This window comes from Coregonus clupeaformis, chromosome 14 (assembly GCF_020615455.1).
Source record: "Coregonus clupeaformis isolate EN_2021a chromosome 14, ASM2061545v1, whole genome shotgun sequence".
In the NCBI taxonomy this organism is placed as follows: Eukaryota; Metazoa; Chordata; class Actinopteri; order Salmoniformes; family Salmonidae; genus Coregonus; species Coregonus clupeaformis.
In genome coordinates, this window is record NC_059205.1 from 38,956,281 (window position 1) to 38,977,415 (window position 21,135).

Here is a 21,135-nt window from a genome sequence, read left to right on the forward strand (position 1 = left end):
AGCTGGGTGGCAAAGGCCTGGTGCTCACATGCATATCTAATGGCATAATGAACAGGAAAGGCCTCGCAATGACATTGTAGTGAATGAGAAGGTTTTCTGCTGATAATGGGAATTCTTACAAAGGTAAATGGGGATCCCGTATTGCAATAGCTTTAAATTAAGTATGCTGGAAGCCTGAAAGGATAGGAATAACTCAAACACCACACAACTACTGTTGAAGTCGGAAGTTTACATACACTTAGGTTGGAGTCATTAAAACTTGTTTTTCAACCACTCCACAAATTTCTTGTTAACAAACTATAGTTTTGGCAAGTCGGTTAGGACATCGACTTTGTGCATGACAAAAGTAATTTTTCCAACAATTGTTTACAGACAGATTATTTCACTTATAATTCACTGTATCACAATTCCAGTGGGTCAGAAGATTACATACACTAAATTGACTGTGCCTTAAAACAGCTTGGAAAATTCCTGAAAATGATGTAATGGCTTTAGAAGCTTCTGATAGGCTAATTGACATCATTTGAGTCAATTTGAGGTGTACCTGTGGACATTTGACCCAAGTTAAACAATTTAAAGGCAATGCTACCAAGTACTAATTGAGTGTTTGTAAACCTCTGACCCACTGGGAACGTGATGAAAGAAATAAAAGCTGAAATAAATCATTCTCTCTACTATTATTCTGACATTTCACATTCTTAAAATAAAGTGGTGATCCTAACTGACCTAAAACAGGGAATTTTTACTAGGATTAAATGTCAGGAATTATGAAACCTGAGTTTAAATGTATTTGGCTAAGGTGTATGTAAACTTCCGACTTCAACTGTATATCTTAGTTGACTCTGTTTTCCTGTATTTGAAAGAATACTGTTGTGTTAGTCAGCGATTTGGACTACAGGTGTTTCTTTAGATGAAATATTACAGGGGAGAGTACTGACATTAAATCCATTGTATGTTTCACCCGGGCGTGCCAGAAAATCCTACAGAAACACTAGCTTTTACAATAATTGGAGTAAACATTCCATCCATGTCACACCCTGGCTCTGGGACTCTATTTGTTGAGCCAGGGTGTGTTTATTCTATGTGTTTATTTCTATGTTGGGGGTTCTAGTTTGTTGATTTCTATGTTTGCCTGAGTGACTCCCAATCAGAGGCAACGAGTGTCAGCTGTTGGCTGGTTGTCTCTGATTGGGAGCCATATTTAAACTGTCTGTTTTCCCTTTGTGTTTGTGGGTTTTTGTTCCGTGTTCGGTCATTGATACCGTGGACTTCACGAGTCGTTTCTTGTTTTTGTATTGTGTTTAAACTTTAACTAATTAAAGTATGTTTGTTCATCACGCTGCGCCTTGGTCTGTTCCATATGACGATCGTGACAGAAAAACCCACCATGCAACGACCAAGCAGCGTGTCCAGGGGCAGCGCGCCGGGAGAAGAGACGACGGAGGCGCGCCGTAGAGAGGAGCAACGGCGTGATCAGGGTCGTCGTCGGGCGGTCGAGAGGCAACCCCAGAAAATGTTTAGGGGGGGGCACACGGCATGGACGACGGGGCTGACGGAGGCAAAAAAGGGGCGGATTCTGGAGGCCACCAGGTTACGGATACACCGCCCTGTACGGCCTGTGCGGATGCCTCACACAGAGTGTGTGAGGGTAGGCATTCAGCCAGGACGGGTTGTGGCCGCTCTTCACTCCAGGGCTCCTATCCGTCTCCACAGCCCGGTTCGGCCTGTCCCTGCTCCACGCACCAAGCCTACGGTGTGCGTCGCCAGCCCAGTCCGGCCAGTCCCTGCTCCACGCACCAAGCCTACGGTGTGCGTCGCCAGCCCGGTCCGGCCTGTCCCTGCTCCACGCACCAAGCCTACGGTGTGCGTCGCCAGCCCAGTCCGGCCAGTCCCTGCTCCACGCACCAAGCCTACGGTGTGCGTCGACAGCCCAGCCCGGCCTGTCCCTGCTCCACGCACCAAGTATACGGTGCGCGTCGCCAGCCCGGCCTGTTCCTGCCACTCGCACCAAGTATACGGTGCGCGTCGCCAGCCCGGCCCGGCCTGTTCCTGCCACTCGCACCAAGTATACGGTGCGCGTCGCCAGCCCGGCCCGGCCTGTTCCTGCCACTCGCACCAAGTATACGGTGCGCGTCGCCAGCCCGGCCCGGCCTGTTCCTGCCACTCGCACCAAGTATACAGTGCGCGTCGCCAGCCCGGCCCGGCCTGTTCCTGCCACTCGCACCAAGTATACGGTGCGCGTCGCCAGCCCGGCCCGGCCTGTTCCTGCCACTCGCACCAAGCCAGGGGTGCGAGTCGTCAGCCTGGTAAGGCCCGTCCCTCCTCCACGCACCAAGCCAGGGGTGCGAGTCGTCAGCCTGGTAAGGCCCGTCCCTCCTCCACGCACCAAGCCAGGGGTGCGCGTCGTCAGTCCAGCACAACCCGTGCCTGGGTCACCGGTGCCTGGTAAGGTACCGGTCAACTGCTCCACGATGGAGCTGAAGCTAACCGCTCCTGCTAAGTCCAGCCGGCGGGGCCAGACTGGACCAGGGGCGCTATGGGGGGTGTATTGGAGGGTGGTGGTCAAGGCCGGAGCCAGAACTGCCGCCGAGGAGGTATGCCCGCCCAGCCCTCCCCTGTTTTGTTTAGTTGAGGCGCGGTCGCAGTCCGCGCCTTTAGGGGGGGGGTACTGTCACACCCTGGCTCTGGGACTCTATTTGTTGAGCCAGTGTGTGTTTATTCTATGTGTTTATTTCTATGTTGGGGGTTCTAGTTTGTTGATTTCTATGTTTGCCTGAGTGACTCCCAATCAGAGGCAACGAGTGTCAGCTGTTGGCTGGTTGTCTCTGATTGGGAGCCATATTTAAACTGTCTGTTTTCCCTTTGTGTTTGTGGGTTTTGTTCCGTGTTCGGTCATTGATACCGTGGACTTCACGAGTCGTTTCTTGTTTTTGTATTGTGTTTAAACTTTAACTAATTAAAGTATGTTTGTTCATCACGCTGCGCCTTGGTCTGTTCCATATGACGATCGTGACAATCCACCACGTTTTAGAATAGAACGTTTGCCCGAGAGTCTGCTGCTCGAACAAATGCAGGTCACTATTCCTCTGACATCTACAGTGGGGAAAAAAAGTATTTAGTCAGCCACCAATTGTGCAAGTTCTCCCACTTAAAAAGATGAGAGAGGCCTGTAATTTTCGTCATAGGTACACGTCAACTATGACAGACAAAATGAGAAAAAAAAATCCAGAAAATCACATTGTATGATTTTTTATGAATTTATTGGCATATGATGGTGGAAAATAAGTATTTGGTCAATAACAAAAGTTTCTCAATACTTTGTTATATACCCTTTGTTGGCAATGACACAGGTCAAACGTTTTCTGTAAGTCTTCACAAGGTTTTCACACACTGTTGCTAGTATTTTGGCCCATTCCTCAATGCAGATCTCCTCTAGAGCAGTGATGTTTTGGGGCTGTCGCTGGGCAACACAGACTTTCAACTCCCTCCAAAGATTTTCTATGGGGTTGAGATCTGGAGACTGGCTAGGCCACTCCAGGACCTTGAAATGCTTCTTACGAAGCCACTCCTTCGTTGCCAGGGCGGTGTGTTTGGGATCATTGTCATGCTCAAAGACCCAGCCACGTTTCATCTTCAATGCCCTTGCTGATGGAAGGAGGGTTTCACTCAAAATCTCACGATACATGGCCCCATTCATTCTTTCCTTTACACGGATCAGTCGTCCTGGTCCCTTTGCAGAAAAAAAGCCCCAAAGCATGATGTTTCCAACCCCATGCTTCACAGTAGGTATGGTGTTCTTTGGATGCAACTCAGCATTCTTTGTCCTCCAAACATGACGAGTTGAGTTTTTACCAAAAAGTTATATTTTGGTTTCATCTGACCATATGACATTCTCCCAATCCTCTTCTGGATCATCCAAATGCACTTCAGACGGGCCTGGACATGTACTGGCTTAAGCAGGGGGACACGTCTCGCACTGCAGGATTTGAGTCCCTGGCGGCGTAGTGTGTTACTGATGGTTGGCTTTGTTACTTTGGTCCCAGCTCTCTGCAGGTCATTCACTAGGTCCCCCCGTGTGGTTCTGGGATTTTTGCTCACCATTCTTGTGATCATTTTGACCCCACGGGGTGAGATCTTGCGTGGAGCCCCAGATCGAGGGAGATTATCAGTGGTCTTGTATGTCTTCCATTTCCTAATAATTGCTCCCACAGTTGATTTCTTCAAACCAAGCTGCTTACCTATTGCAGATTCAGTCTTCCCAGCCTGGTGCAGGTCTACAATTTTGTTTTTGGTGTCCTTTGACAGCTCTTTGGTCTTGGCCATTGTGAAGTTTGGAGTGTGACTGTATGAGGTTGTGGACAGGTGTCTTTTATACTGATAACAAGTTCAAACAGGTGCCATTAATACAGGTAACGAGTGGAGGACAGAGGAGCCTCTTAAAGAAGAAGTTACAGGTCTGTGAGAGCCAGAAATCTTGCTTGTTTGTAGGTGACCAAATACTTATTTTCCACCATAATTTGCAAATAAATTCATTAAAAATCCTACAATGGGATTTTCTGGATTTTTTTTTCTCAATTTGTCTGTCATAGTTGACGTGTACCTATGATGAAATTTACAGGCCTCTCTCATCTTTTTAAGTGGGAGAACTTGCACAATTGGTGGCTGACTAAATACTTTTTTTCCCCACTGTATTTTCAGATTACTACACACTATACTAATTAAAGTAATTACCTATTACTAAATCCCCTTGTTCAGATTGAATAACGAAGATGAGCTGTAATAACTTTATTAGCCTGGTTAAAGCCACAGTAGGACAATGTAAAAAGTATGACTATCGCCCCGTAGCAGTCACATCTTTAGGCATGATATGCTTTGAAAGGCTGGTCATGGCTCACATCAACACCATCATCCCAGAAACCCTGGACCCACTCCAATTCCCATACCGCCCCAACAGATCCACAGATGACAAAATCTCTATTGCACTCCACACTGCCCTTTCCCACCTGGACAAAAGGAACACCTACAGTGGGGGAAAAAAGTATTTAGTCAGCCACCAATTGTGCAAGTTCTCCCACTTAAAAAGATGAGAGAGGCCTGTAATTTTCATCATATGTACACGTCAACTATGACAGACAAAATGAGAATTTTTTTTCCAGAAAATCACATTGTAGGATTTTTTATGAATTTATTTGCAAATTATGGTGGAAAATAAGTATTTGGTCAATAACAAAAGTTTCTCAATACTTTGTTATATACCCTTTGTTGGCAATGACACAGGTCAAACATTTTCTGTAAGTCTTCACAAGGTTTTCACACAATGTTGCTGGTATTTTGGCCCATTCCTCCATGCAGATCTCCTCTAGAGCAGTGATGTTTTGGGGCTGTCGCTGGGCAACACGGACTTTCAACTCCCCTCCAAAGATTTTCTATGGGTTGAGATCTGGAGACTGGCTAGGCCACTCCAGGACCTTGAAATGCTTCTTACGAAGCCACTCCTTCATTGCCCGGGCGGTGTGTTTGGGATCATTGTCATGCTGAAAGACCCAGCCACGTTTCATCTTCAATGCCCTTGCTGATGGAAGGAGGTTTTCACTCAAAATCTCACGATACATGGCCCCATTCATTCTTTCCTTTACACGGATCAGTCGTCCTGGTCCCTTTGCAGAAAAACAGCCCCAAAGCATGATGTTTCCACCCCCATGCTTCACAGTAGGTATGGTGTTCTTTGGATGCAACTCAGCATTCTTTGTCCTCCAAACACGACGAGTTGAGTTTTTACCAAAGAGTTCTATTTTGGTTTCATCTGACCATATGACATTCTCCCAATCCTCTTCTGGATCATCCAAATGCACTCTAGCAAACTTCAGACGGGCCTGGACATGTACTGGCTTAAGCAGGGGGACACGTCTGGCACTGCAGGATTTGAGTCCCTGGCGGCGTAGTGTGTTACTGATGGTAGGCTTTGTTACTTTGGTCCCAGCTCTCTGCAGGTCATTCACTAGGTCCCCCCGTGTGGTTCTGGGATTTTTGCTCACCGTTCTTGTGATCATTTTGACCCCACGGGGTGAGATCTTGCGTGGAGCCCCAGACAGAGGGAGATTATCAGTGGTCTTTTATGTCTTCCATTTCCTAATAATTGCTCCCACAGTTGATTTCTTCAAACCAAGCTGCTTACCTATTGCAGATTCAGTCTTCCCAGCCTGGTGCAGGTCTACAATTGTGTTTCTGGTGTCCTTTGACAGCTCTTTGGTCTTGGCCATAGTGGAGTTTGGAGTGTGACTGTTTGAGGTTGTGGACAGGTGTCTTTTATACTGATAACAAGTTCAAACAGGTGCCATTAATACAGGTAACGAGTGGAGAACAGAGGAGCCTCTTAAAGAAGAAGTTACAGGTCTGTGAGAGCCAGAAATCTTGCTTGTTTGTAGGTGACCAAATACTTATTTTCCACCATAATTTGCAAATAAATTCATAAAAAATCCTACAATGTGATTTTCTGGATTTTTTCTCTCTCAATTTGTCTGTCATAGTTGACGTGTACCTATGATGAAAATTACAGGCCTCTCTCATCTTTTAAGTGGGAGAACTTGCACAATTGGTGGCTGACTAAATACTTTTTTTCCCCACTGTACGTGAGAATTAGGGCTCACCCCATTTAGTCAACTGGTTGATTGTTTGGTCGATAGGCTGTTGGTTGACCGAGATTTCTTTAGTCGATCAGTAGCAAAAAAAATACAAAAAAAATAATGGTGTACAAGACACCTGTCTGATTTGCGCTTGTCTGAGTGGACTAATTCATGGCGGAGGACGTGGGGATGGCACAGTCCATCAGTCTGTGCTACTGAAATTACATATGGTTATACAGTGAGGGAAAATAGTATTTGATCCCCTGCTGATTTTGTACGTTTGCCCACTGACAAAGACATGATCAGTCTATCATTGTAATGGTAGGTTTATTTGAACAGTGAGAGACAGAATAACAACAAAAAAATCCATAAAAATGCATGTCAAAAATGTTATAAATTGATTTGCATTTTAATGAGGGAAATAAGTATTTGACCCCTCTGCAAAACATTACTTAGTACTTGGTGGCAAAACCCTTGTTGGCAACCACAGAGGTCAAACGTTTCTTGTAGTTGGCCACCAGGTTTGCACACATCTCAGGAGGGATTTTGTCCCACTCTTCTCTGCAGATCTTCTCCAAGTCATTAAGGTTTCGAGCCTGACGTTTGGCAACTCGAACCTTCAGCTCCCTCCACAGATTTTCTATGGGATTAAGGTCTGGAGACTGGCTAGGGCACTCCAGGACCTTAATGTGCTTCTTCTTGAGCCACATCTTTGTTGCCTTGGCCATGTGTTTTGGGTCATTGTCATGCTGGAATACCCATCCACGACCCATTTTCAATGCCCTGGCTGAGGGAAGGAGGTTCTCATCCAAGATTTGACGGTACATGGCCCGTCCATCATCCCTTTGATGCGGTGAAGTTGTCCTGTCCCCTTAGCAGAAAAACACCCCCAAAGCATAATGTTTCCACCTCCATGGGGATGGTGTTCTTGGGGTCATAGGCAGCATTCCTCCTCCTCCAAACACGGCGAGTTGAGTTGATGCCAAAGAGCTCGATTTTGGTCTCATCTGACCACAACACTTTCACCCAGTTCTCCTCTGAATCAATCAGATGTTCATTGGCAAACTTCAGACGGGCTTGTATATGTGCTTTCTTGAGCAGGGGGACCTTGCGGGCGCTGCAGGATTTCAGTCCTTCACGGCGTAGTGTGTTACCAATTGTTTTCTTGGTGACTATGGTCCCAGCTGCCTTGAGATCATTGACAAGATCCTCCCATGTAGTTCTGGGCTGATTCCTCACCGTTCTCATGATCATTGCAACTTCATGAAGTGAGATCTTGCATGGAGCCCCAGGCCGAGGGAGATTGACAGTCTTTTGTGTTTCTTCCATTTGCGAATAATCACACCAACTGTTGTCACCTTCTCACCAAGCTGCTTGGCGATGGTCTTGTAGCCCATTCCAGCCTTGTGTAGGTCTACAATCTTTGGAATCTGATTGATTGATTGCATCTGTGGACAGGTGTCTTTTATACAGGTAACAAGCTGAGATTAATCTCAGCTCGTTACCTGTATAAAAGACACCTGGGAGCCAGAAATCTTTCTGATTGAGAGGGGGTCAAATACTTATTTCCCTCATTAAAATGCAAATCAATGTATAACATTTTTGACATGCGTTTTTCTGGAATTTTTTCTGGTCTCTCACTGTTCAAATAAACATACCATTAAAATTATAGACTGATCATGTCTTTGTCAGTGGGCAAACTTACAAAATCAGCAGGGGATCAAATACTTTTTTCCCTCACTGTATTACGTAAGAACAATAGTGCAACACTAATAAAAATTATATTAATTTATAACTATGAATATACACATATGGAATCATGTAGTAACCAAAAAAGTGTTAAACAAATCAAAATATATTTTATATTTGAGATTCTTCAAATAGCCACCCCTTGCCTTGATGACAGCTTTGCACACTCTTCGCATTCTCTCAACCAGCTTCACCTGGAATGCTTTTCCAACAGTCTTGAAGGAGTTCCCACATATGCTGAGCACTTGTTGGCTGCTTTTCCTTCACTCTGCCGTCCGACTCATTCCAAACCATCTTAATTGGGTTGAGGTCAGGGGATTGTGGAGGTCAGGTCATCTGATGCAGCATTCCTTGAATTCGAAATAAATCACAGACAGTGTCACCAGCAAAGCACCCCCACACCATCACACCTCCTCCTCCATGCTTCCCAGTGGGAACTACACATGCAGAGATCATCCGTTCACCCACACCGCGTCTCACAAAGACACGGCGGTTTGAACCACAAATCTCAAATTTGGACTCCAGACCAAAGGACAAATTTCCACCGGTCTAATGTCCATTGCTCGTGTTTCTTGACCCAAGCAGGTCTCTTCTTCTTATTGGTGTCCTTTTGTAGTGGTTTCTTTGCAGCAATTCAACCATGAAGGCATGATTCACACAGTCCCCTCTGAAGAGCTGATGTTGAGATGTGTCTGTGACTTGAACTCTGTGAAGCATTTATTTGGGCTGCAATTTCTGAGGCTGGTACCTCTAATGAACTTATTCTCTGCAGCAGAGGTAGCTCTGGGTCTTCCATTCCTGTGGCGGTCCTTATGAGAGCCAGTTTCATCATAGCGAAATGTTCCGTATTGACTGACCTTCATGACTTTAAGTAATGATGGACTGTCGTTTCTCTTTGCTTATTTGAGCTGTTCTTGCCATTATATGGACTTGGTCTTCTACCAAATAGGGCTATATTCTGTATACCCCCCTACCTTGTCACAACACAACTGTTGGCTCAAAAACATTAAGAAGGAAAGAAATTCCACAAATTAATTTTTAAGAATGCACTCCTGATAATTGAAATGCATTCATTCCAGGTGACTACCTCATGAAGCTGGTTGAGAGAATGCCAAGAGTGTGCAAAGCTGTCATAAAGGCAAAGGGTGGCTATTTGAAGAATCTCAAATATAAAATATATTTTGAACACTTTTTTGGTTACTACATGATTCCATATGTGTTATTTCATAGTTTTGATGTCTTCACTATTATTCTACAATGTAAAAAAATATATACAATCAAGAAAAACCCTTCAATGAGTAGGTGTGTCCAAACTTTTGACTGGTAGTGTACATGTATACTGTATCTACAGAAATAAGACAGATCCTGCTTCTGTTACCTGTTTGAGTGTTTGTTTAATAGCCTACTGATTCCATGAGCAGCAAGTCTCACGCAACCACAACATGTCTGATAAGCAATTTCACAAATTCGGCTGTTTTTAATCTTTTCTCTGCTGTAATAAAGGCTTGACACTTTTTTTTCCGTTAGAACAGCCTCTCTGTCAGAAAAATAATATTTATAATAACAATAATAATAACAACCCTCCTTTTTCTTGATCTCCTTATTGTTATTATTACTATTATTATTATGATCATCATTATAATAATAAGTATGATGATCATAATAATAAGTAATGTAATTATCATTAGTAGGCTCAGTATAGCAGCCTTGGGTCCTGTGTGGCTCAGTTCGTAGAGCATGGCAATTGCAAAGCCAGAGTTGAAAATGTATGAAAAATGTATGCACTCACTACTGTAAGTCGCTCTGGACAACAATGTCTGCTAAATGATTCAAATGTAAATGTTGTATAACCACTATCGAGCTGCAGGTCTAAGAGCAGATCCTTGGACTCCCTGTAGTCATTTCTGTGTCTTAATTACTTCATCAAATAGCACGCTTAAAGCATCAGACAAGCTCAGTGCATATAGTCGATTTGATTAATACACATAGGATGTCTATATATGGAAAAATACACGTTTAAAAATGTCAACCAATTGATTGGTCGAAAGAACAGACGACTCTTGGTTGACCAAGATTTTGTTTTAGTCGGGGACAGCCCTAGTGAGAATGCTGTTCATTGACTACAGCTCAGCGTTCAACACCATAGTGCCCTCCAAGCTCATCACTAAGCTAAGGACCCTGGGACTGAACACCTCCCTCTGCAACCGGATCCTGGACTTCCTGACGGGCCGCCCCCAGGTGGTAAGGGTAGGCAACGACACATTCACCACACTGACCCTCAACACGGGGGCCCTTCAGGGGTGCGTGCTTAGTCCCATCCTGTACTCCCTGTTCACCCACGACTGCATGGCCACGCACGACTCCAACACCATCATTAAGTTTGCAAACGACACAACGGTGGTAGGCCTGATCACAGATGACAACGAGACAGCCTATACGGAGGAGGTCAGAGACACAACAACCTCTCCATCAACGTCAGCAAGACAAAGGAGCTGATCGCAGACTACAGGAAAAAGAGGGCCGAGCACGCCCCCATTAATATCGACGGGGCTGTAACGGAGCTGGTCGAGAGCTTCAAGTTCCTTGGTGTCTACATCACTAAGGACCGATCATGGTCCAAACACACCAACACAGTCGTGAAGAGGGCACGACAACGCCTATTCCCCTTCAGGAGGCTGAAAATATTTGGCATGTGACCTCAGACCCTCAAAAGGTTCTACAGCTGCACCATTGAGAGCATCCTGACTGGTTGCATCACCGCTTGGTATAACAAGTGCTCGGCATCCGACTGCAAGGCTCTACAGAGGGTAGTATGTACGGCCCAGTACATCACTGGGTCCAAGCTTCCTGCCATCCAGGACCTCTATACTAGGTGGTGTCAGAGGAAGGCCCTAAAAATGGTCAAAGACTCCAGCCACCCAAGTCATAGACTGTTCTCTCTGCTACCGCACGGCAAGCGGTACCGGAGTGCCAAGTCTGGGACCAAAAGGCTCCTGAACAGCTTCTACTCCCAAGCCATAAGACTGTTGAACAGTTAATCAAATGGCTACCTGGACTATTTGCATTGACCCCCTTATTTTATTCTTATTTATTACTATTTTTTGCACTGACTCTTTGCACAGGCTCGATGTACACTCACTGGACTCTAACCACACACTCACACACACTACACTGACACTCCAACACACACACACACACACACACACACACACATATATTGATGCCACCCAAACACACATACATACTGTTATATCTAGCCTAGTTGTAGAAGAACGGACATCTGCACAGTTTCACATTGAACATCACTCTGTCGTTTAATGACATGTGCCACGCATTCTGACAACCCATTCATCCGTAACGCAGCACACTGTCGTAAACCATAACAACGTACAGTACGACGTACAGCACGTCGTACCATACATAACATTTCCCCCCCCTTTCCAAAACCAGGGACTGGTACCATATATAAAATGTCCATAGGGCAAGAACCTAGAGTGATACCTGTAAGAAATAAACATTAACCCTTAAACGGATGGACTCTCCAAACTAGCCAGTTCAGTCCATTAACCTGGAGGTTGACTAAGACACCTAACGGAGCCTAAGAATGAAAAGAGGTTAAGTAGTCCCCCAGATAAGCAGGGCGAGTTCGTGCCCGCATAGGCCTTTCTTCCACCGCCACCGCTTGTGGCTCTGGCCCTTGGGGAACCCACAGAGGCTGGGGCTCAGGTGGTAGTGGTGGAGGAGGTCCATCCGGTGGCGTCTCTGGCCTGCATGTCTGTTTTGTGTGCCTTCGTGTTCCTTGAGGGGCAGGGACTTTTCTGAGGCGGCTGGCGTGCCAGCGTGATCCATTGCTCATCATGAATGTGGCGGGCCCCAGTTGTCAACTGACCTGCAAGGGGTCCGACCAGAATGAGGCCATTTTGTTGCACCGCTGAGGCCGTCGGGCTCGGACCCAGTCTGACACTTGAATGATCGACTTCTTCACCCTGTGTGCCTTGTCAAAACGCAGTTTCATTGCTCTTTGGTGCCTGGTCACTGCCTGCTGTTCTTGGGTGCGCCTAGTCGCCGGTTCTGCTACTCTCTGTGTTCTGAGTCTGTCCAGTGGCAGTTCCATCTCACGACCTAGCATGAGGGATGCCGGGAGACCTGTGTTGTTGTGTGTTTGCTTGCTCTGTAGTGCATTAGCGTTTGATTCAAAGCAGTTTGGAACGTGCACCCCTGGACCAGGTGCGCTCTGATGCCGTTCTTCAGCGTTTGGTTGAAGCGTTCCACCCCTCCGTTAGCTTGTGGGTTGTAGTAGGCCGTGCGGATGTGTTTGATTCCCTTGTTGCTGAGATATGAGGAGAACTCGGCAGAGGTTAGCTGGGGCCCATTGTCCGTGGTAAGGGTGAGGGGTAGGCCCCACCTTGTGAACAGGCTGTCTAGGATGTCCACGATGGCCTGTGCTGTGACAGTTCCGACAGGAACCACTTCTGGCCACTTAGAGTGGAGGTCATACACCACCACCAGGAAGCGCTGATGGTGAGGGACTGCGTGTCCATGGATCTCGCCACAGATGTCCAGTTGGATGTGCTCCCAGGGGTGGGACGGCCATGCGAGAGGCTGCAGGGGGGGTGGGGCGGACTGTCCTGTTTTCCCACTGAGGAGGCATGCAGCACAATCCCTGACCAGGGCTTCAATGTCGTGGTCGATGCCTGGCCACCACACAAGGTCTCGACATCGCTGTTTGACCTTGACTATGCCCAAGTGACCCTCGTGCGCCATGGATAGAACACGCGCACGCAGGCCACTCGGGACCACAGTGCAAAACCCTCGAGAGACACAGACTTCTTCCCAGCAAGAAAGTTCGTGCTTCACTCTGGCGAAAGTCGCCAGCTCTTCCGGCACATGTGCTGGCCATCCAGTGCGTATGTAGGTGCGCAGGGTAGACAGTGTGGGATCCTGTTCCGATGCTTGCTTCAGCTCCTCCAGTGAGACGACTGACTGAAGAGGAGCGTAGAGCATTTGTACAAGCTCTGTTTCGTTGTCGTCTGGCAAGACGGTAGGAGTAGGAGCGTCAAAAGAGCGTGAGAGGAGGTCTGCCACAACGTTATCTCTCCCCGGAGTGAACTTCAGCTGATAGTCATACTGTCTGAGGCGGTCGGCCCATCTGTGCAGCCGAAGTGGCTTGTGGCCAGTTCCTGATGCTGACAGTAGCGTTGTGAGGGACTGGTGGTCGGTTCGGAGTGTGAACAGACGGCCATATAGGTAGAGGTGCCACCTTTCGCACGCCCAGACACAGGCCAGTGCTTCTCGTTCGCCCACAGAGTACCGTTGTTCTGTGGGGCTCAGGGCCCTTGAGGCGAAGGCGACGGGCCTCTCAATGCCATTCTGCAGCTGTGAGAGGACAGCTCCTAGTGCTCCAGCTGAGGCGTCACATGTGACAATGGTGTGGCAGATGGGGTCAAAGTGAGCCAAGACTGGGGCTGTGGTGAGCTGGCTCTTCAGTGAGCGGACCGCGTCTGAGCAGGCTGCCGTCCAGGCCCATGGCTCATCCTTCTTGAGGAGCTGGCGAAGGGGCGCTGTGGTCTGAGAGTAGTGGGGCAGAAACCGGAGGTAGTAAGCTGTCATGCCCAAGAATGAGGCCACCTGAGAGGCTGAGGTCGGTTCCGGGATCCGGTGGACGGCTTCAATGTTCGACATGAGTGGGGCAATGCCTTTGGCCGACAGGCGGAAGCCCACAAACTCGACGGCTGGAGCTGCAAAGGTGCACTTTCCACCGTTCAGGGTCAGGTTGTTCCGCAGTAGAGCACTGAATACTCTGTGGAGTCGATAATCATGGATGTGGAGGTCAGGGCCGTGGACCACGATGTCATCCAGATAGACCGCCACCCCAGGTATTCCAGCGAGGATGGTGCTCATCACCTTCTGGAAGCAGCTGGGGCGGAGCTAAGTCCAAAAGGCATGCGTGTATATCTGAACACGCCAGCATGTGTGACAAAGGCCGTGAGGTCTCTGCTAGCTGCATGGAGGGGTACCTGAAGATAACCCTGACGAAGGTCAAGCTTCGTGAAGATCGTGGAGCCATGGAATTGTGCGGTCAGCTCCTCAGCTGTAGGCAAGGGGTACTTATCCGGGACAACGGCCTTGTTCACAGCACGGAGATCCACACAGGTCCGGATTCCACCGGACTTTTTGGTTGCAATGACCAAGTTTGAAATCCAGGGGGCAGCGTTGACTGGCTCAATGATGCCTGCATCCAACTGTGACTGGAGATCTTTTGTGACATCATCACGCAGTGCAAAGGGAATGCGCCGCAGGGGCTGCATGACTGGGGTCACTTCCCGGATTCACTAGGGGCCTGTGAGTAAAGGCTGTGAGGCAGCCCAGTCCATCAAACAGAGTCGGCCAGTTCTGTTGCCATGTGCAGGTAACCTGGTAGATAGCTGACCCACTGTCATCTCTCAGTGTGAATCCCAAGCCTGTGAAGAGGTCGAGGCCCAGGAGGTTGGCACCCCGCTTTGCAACATGAAATGTGAATGATGGCAGATGTTTGGTGCCGTAGTGTACTGGGACCTGGAGGGTGCCTACAATGTCTATCTTAGATCTACCGTACCCACACAGGGCAGTGGAGGGCTGTTGGAGTGGTAGGTGACTGAAAAACTTGTAGTAAGTGGCAAGGTTGAGCAACGACACCGCAGCGCCAGTATCCAGCAGCAAAGGCAAACCCACCTCACCCAGCTGCACAGTGCATGTCCTGAATGACACATGGTTGGTGGAGACGGTTCGGATTTCCGTGTGTTCATGTTGAGAGTGAGATGAAACGAAGGGCCTGTTCTGGGTGGAGCTAGTAGCAGGGGCAGAACGACACACTTTCGCAAAGTGATTGTATTTTGAACAGTTCTTGCATATTTACCCACGGGCTGGGCAGTTTGAAGCCCTTGAATTGTGAGAGCTAGCCCCACAGTTGCCACAGCTAGTTCTGTTTGTTTGTCTGTGTGCCTGCTGCACGGGCATGTCGGTGTCTGTGTCCATGCAGCTATCGACGCGGGAGGGCGTGCGCAGCGCGTGATCGTTGTAGTGCGCCTGCTCGGGCTGAAGCTGCTGTGTGAGAATGGCTGGGGGCCGAGTGTATGCTGCAGAGCTGTCTGTTAGCATAGAAGAGCATTCCAACGCCGCTTCAACCTGGAGTGCTATTTTAATAGCTCCATCTAGTTGTAAATTATCCGATTCCAAAAGCAGTTTCTCCCTTGTCTTTTCACATAACGTCCCCTCTATCAACTGATCCCTGATGATCTCGTCCCTGAAGTGTCCCGTGAGTTACAAGAGCTAGCCAAATCCCTCAGATTAGCCACGTAGCTTTGAATGGACTCACCCGGCCGTTGGTGTCTCTTCCGTAGCCGGTAGCGTCGGAGGAGCACTCGCTCTTTCCCGGCGAAGTGGTTCCGTAAGAGGCTGACTGCAGCAGTGAATGTAGGAGCCGATCCAAGCGCTCTGAAAATCCTCTGTCCCTCTGTACCAAGGCAGTGACGGAGCAGTGCTGTCCTCCGCTTGTCGGAGATTGTAGAAAAGTCCATAGCTTCTAGATAAGTGTTAAAACTATCAAGCCAGTTATTCCACGGGACTGGAGGTTCGCCAGGCACGGCGAGGAATGGTGCTGGCGGTGGTAAACTGAATTCAGCCATCTTCGTCGCCAATGTTATATCTAGCCTAGTTGTAGAAGAACGGACATCTGCACAGTTTCACATTGAACATCACTCTGTCGTTTAATGACATGTGACACGCATTCTGACAACCCATTCATCCGTAACGCAGCACACTGTCGTAAACCATAACAACGTACAGTACGACGTACAGCACGTCGTACCATACATAACACATACATTCACATTCCTTCACACTCTTCACATAAGCTGCTGCTACTCTCTGTTTATTATCTATGCATAGTCACTTTACCCCTAACTACGTGTACATATTACCTCAATTACCTCGACTAACCCACACCCCTGCACATTGACTCGGTACCAGTACTATTGTTATTTTATTGTTTTACTCTTTTTCCTTTCGTTTATTTAGCCTTTTTTTCCAACTTTATTTAAAATGTGCATTGTTGGTTAAGGGCTCCTAAGTAAGCATTTCACGGTAAGGTCCACACCTGTTGTATTCGGTGCATGTGACAAATACAATTTTACTTGATTTGATACTGGTACCCCTTGTATACATCCAAGTTATCGGTACCCCGTGTATACATCCACGTTATCGTTACTCATTGTGTATTTATTATTACTTTTATTATTACGTGTTTTACTTTTCTATTATTTAGTTAAAATAATTATCTCTGCATTGTTGGGAACGGCCAGTAAGTAAGCATTTCACTGTTAGTCTACACCTGTTGTTTACGAAGCATGTAACAAATCAAATTTAAATTGATTTGAGTATGGTTCGGGTCGGCACCCTAATGTGCAAAAGGCACTTCATTAGTCATTAGTGTAAAGGGGGATTATCACCTACCCAGACCAGGGGGTATCTCCGGGCATGGTGGTATAGGTTTGGTAGTTGGCGGCGTGTGGTTTCCCTCGGGTCGTACACTGGGCAGCAGCTGGTCTGCGGTGGCCAGGTAGCTGGTGAAGGTTGCATTGGGCCGGCTGAGGTTGTAGTAGTAGTGGTGTCCGTTGCGGCTGGCGTTGCGGCCGTTGTTGAAGCGGCTGAAGATCTGGTCGAAGCGCTGGCTGTAGACGTCGAAGTAGAGGATCATCATGATGACAAAGTGCACCAGGCAGAGCAGCAGGACAGCCTTGCAGATGCGCTCCAGGGTCCGGCCCAACATCAGCCGAGTCATGGTTGAGCCTGCCGCCCCTACCGCACAGTCTAGGGCATCCGCTCGGTCGGTCACTCCCCTGGGCCTGGGCTGGACTGCTGCTGCACGCTGCCTCACTCTATCACCTGTGGGAGGGCCAGGGAAAATCATTACATTATGTTCACACTAAATTGATATTTTGTTGCTATTTAAGTAAATTAGGCCCAACACAGGAAATGAGCAGCAGCCTCATCTAATTATTTCTGTCCATCCTTTCTACAGTATCTTTATATTATATGTCATGTACATGTTTCCAAGAACATAAACATCAACGAATAAACCAAAAGCAACCCACTCCACCCAACAACGTGATTTGAAAAACAATTCTAATAACATGGCTTGACTGGACTGTTCCGCTCTCTCCCCTGGCGGGATCACAGGTGGAAACATCACGGGGAAAGCACCAGATATCAAAGATGACTGCCTGGCTCTAGCCTAGCCTAGCAGATAGATAGATAGATTACCCAGGTGCAATGTGGAGGGAGGGCAGTGGGATGGAACGCCACTGTCAATGTCAGGCCCAACTCTATCTCACCAGGCCGGGCCTTACTCATTGATTTTCTCCCAGACAAGCACACAAAAACAATACAGTGGTACTGTGTGTTTGATGAGGGGGCTTTAGATGTAGGATCTTAATTTGATCACCCTGTTGTTGCAGGAAACTTGTAGTGTAATCAAAGTTTAAAAAGGCTTCTAAATGTAGTAATTTCCACTTGCCCTAATTTACATTTGCCCCAACTTAAAATTGATCAACAAAAATGTCCATTAATTAAAATCCACACAATAATTAAAATGTCCTGTTGCTGCAGGATTATTCTCCTGCTGTGAGAAACTGGTCAAATTAAGATCCGGCATCTGTACCAATCATGCGGTTACTGCTGTACTCCCAAGTAGTTACAGACAATATTGCAGACTGCTCAGGTACATTTGAAATACTGTAACATAGCATAGGGTGGCAGGTAGCCTACCAGTTAGAGTGTTAGGCCAGTAACCAAAAGGTGGCTAGTTTGAATTACCCAGCCAACAAGGTGAAAAATCTGCCGATGTGCCCTTGAGAGCAAGGCACTAAACCTAATTGCTCCAGAGTGGCCATTGATAATGGCTGACCCTGGCCGGGACCGCACTCTCCGAAGGTATCTCAGGGGAAGTTGGGATATGCAAAAAAAACATATTTCCATTTTACACATACGTATAATACACACTTGTGCATGTGTGAAACAGGACAAATCTAAGCACCCATCAAATTATTAACTATTTTACTGCCCAGTGTAGTTCTAAGTTCTGTGGTAAATTGACTTGACGAAGAGACTCTGTATTTCAATCTGTCCAGTACTAATACTTGTAAAATATTCATTAGAAAGAACCTGACCTCATGGAGGACTAGGCTAGTTGGTGAAAGCTTTAGAAGCCTTTTCATCTCTACATTAAGACTCAATTATGACAGCTGCTGCACCACACTGTTAACCAGCATTACGTCAAAGACAGATTACCCTTTAGAAAGCCCACACAACAGTTTATCACTTATCTCACTAACATTAAAGACAAGCCAACATAATTCATGTCTAACCTGAAAGAATGTACACAGTAGCCTATACGTGCAGTGAAACCAGGCCTTAGCATTAGAGAATATCAACATGGGACCAAGATTATGGTTTAGAAATGGCTGGTGTCTAGTGAATATTTAATTCCATATTGGATACTAAATCCCTTGGACACTAAATTTATCCCTTGGACACTAAATGGACGCTGAGAACTCTTTTAGATTTAACCGACACACCAGTAAAGTAAAGTCCTGGAAATAAGGTGGCAACAAATGTGTACAGCATGTATGTTCAAATTTTAATAGTGTGCTGGCTCTTGATGTGGTGCCCAGTTAATCTGTCAGTGCATAATTCATTATGGGCTAGCTAGTCTCTCTACCAGACCCATCTCCCCCTGTGACAGCTATATTAAGACTAAACTAAGCCCTAAACAACACAATGATATTGGCCAGTATAAGTTATATACCACCTTATGGTGGCATATTTACAATCCCTCTCATTTTGGTTTGTGGTGTCACCTCCGCTCTGCATAGATTACTGTAATCAGTCACAGCTGTTTTAGGCCTATACAGTAATGTTACAATGGATGTGTTTAAACTTTAGAACAGGGGTGGTCGATTTTGTAACTTTAGATAAATTATTATTTTGGGTTAAAAAACCACTTCAGGCCACAGTTGAACATCTAAAACGTTATAGAAAGTATGTAGAAATGATAATGGACCTATATATTTTAAAATAACTGTCCTTTTTCTGGCCAGCAAATTGAATTTGACGAACAAATCTGTCAAAAGAAAATCTGTGCAGCCCTATGTTGAACCCTTCATGGAATTTCAAAATCCCAATGTGGCCCTCGAGCCAAAAGGTTTGCCCACCCCTGCTCTAGAACTACCCTTATAACAGAGACAGAGCAGTAGTCCCAAATCATGACAGTTCATTTGCCAATATTAGGTGAGTCATCATTTGCAGAGTTTCTTGAGATCCAATGTAAACCAAGGATTTGTGGCTGGCTTCTTAGTAAAGAGACTATAGATTAACAGTACTCAGTTGTGACGATGTTTTATGTAACATTACATAATGATATAAAGTCCTGAGCAGCAGTGAGAGATGGTTAAGTAGTAGATATTTAAGAGTATAGCCCTTAAGCAGTAGCAATTCACTGTTTAATCGTTTTTGTCATCACAGCTGGGGAAATGCTGTTGCTGAAAGAAAAAAACTAATAGATGTGAGTTACTATGTTATTTCTGTCTTTATATTATTTTTCAAATGGTACTGAGATGTTGTCAGACCGAGAAATGTGTTAACAGCGTCCCTGCTGTGATGGAGATCTCCAAATGTGGCGTTTTAAAGGGGAAACACTTGGCTAGCACTAGCCTCTCTCTCTGCTCCGCTCCAAGGCCCCGGGCCCCGGGCCCTAGTGCAACCCACCAACCAGCCCTCACGGCCTCATCAAATATGCATTGGACATGCTACACTTGATAACATTGGGCAGAAGTGTAGCCTTTGAGCATTTCTAGCGCTTGCCATGGGCAAGTTAATCTTAAAACATATCTTTAGCTTGACACCTCAATAACATACAAACCATGCAGTGCTAGTGTGTTTTACCAAATGTATAAATCTCTCTAACAATCGATCTAATACTTAGGCTAATCATTCAAAAAAAGCTTTAACGTTGTGCCATATGCCAGTTTCCAACAAACAAGTCCCCATGCATTTATGAGAACCTGCTTTTTCCATGACAAAGACTGACCAGGTGAATCCAAGTAAAAGCTATGTTCCTTTATTGATGTCACTTGATAAATCCACTTCAATCAGTGTAGATGAAGGGGAGGAGACAGGTTAAAGAAGGATTTTTAAACCTTGAGACGATTGAGATAAGGACTATGTATGTGTGCCATTCAGAAGGTGAAGGGGCAAGACAAAATATTTAAGTGCCTTTGAACAGGGTATGGTAGTAGGTGCCAGGCGCACCGGTTTTTGTCCAGAACTGCAACGCTGCTGGGTTTCACACTCAACAGTTTCCCGTGTGTATCAAGAATGGTCCACCATCCAAAGGACATCTAGCCAACTTGACACAACTGTGGAAAGCATTGGAGTCAAAATGGGCCAGCATCCCGTGGAATACTTTCGACACCTTGTAGAGTCAATACCCGGATGAATTGAGGCTGTTCTGAGGGCAAAAGGGGGAGTGCAACTCAATATTAGGAAGGTGTTCCTAACGTTTGGTATACTCAGTGTACAGTATATGTTCAGTGTGGGGAAAGAAATGTATGGGTAGATTTACGTCTTTCTGATGCAAACCGTAGGTCCCATGTTCTTCACAGAATCTAATTTTACGTTGATAACAGTGCCGAGGTAATTTCTCTCACATGATCTGTGCAGTAAAATG

General features: G+C 46.4%; 1 protein-coding gene across 2 annotated transcripts in view; it reads right to left on the reverse strand.

Moving 5' to 3' along the window:
* The window catches only part of b4galt2 (UDP-Gal:betaGlcNAc beta 1,4- galactosyltransferase, polypeptide 2), a 161,652-nt gene that overhangs the window by 125,810 nt on the left and 14,707 nt on the right, over positions 1–21,135 (reverse strand). For both annotated transcript variants that reach the window (XM_041896118.1, XM_041896119.2), the window contains one exon: positions 16,863–17,294. In XM_041896118.1, coding sequence (XP_041752052.1) covers positions 16,863–17,190 — 328 coding nt within the window. In that variant the 5' untranslated portion in view covers positions 17,191–17,294. The remainder of the gene's footprint in view (positions 1–16,862; positions 17,295–21,135) is intronic.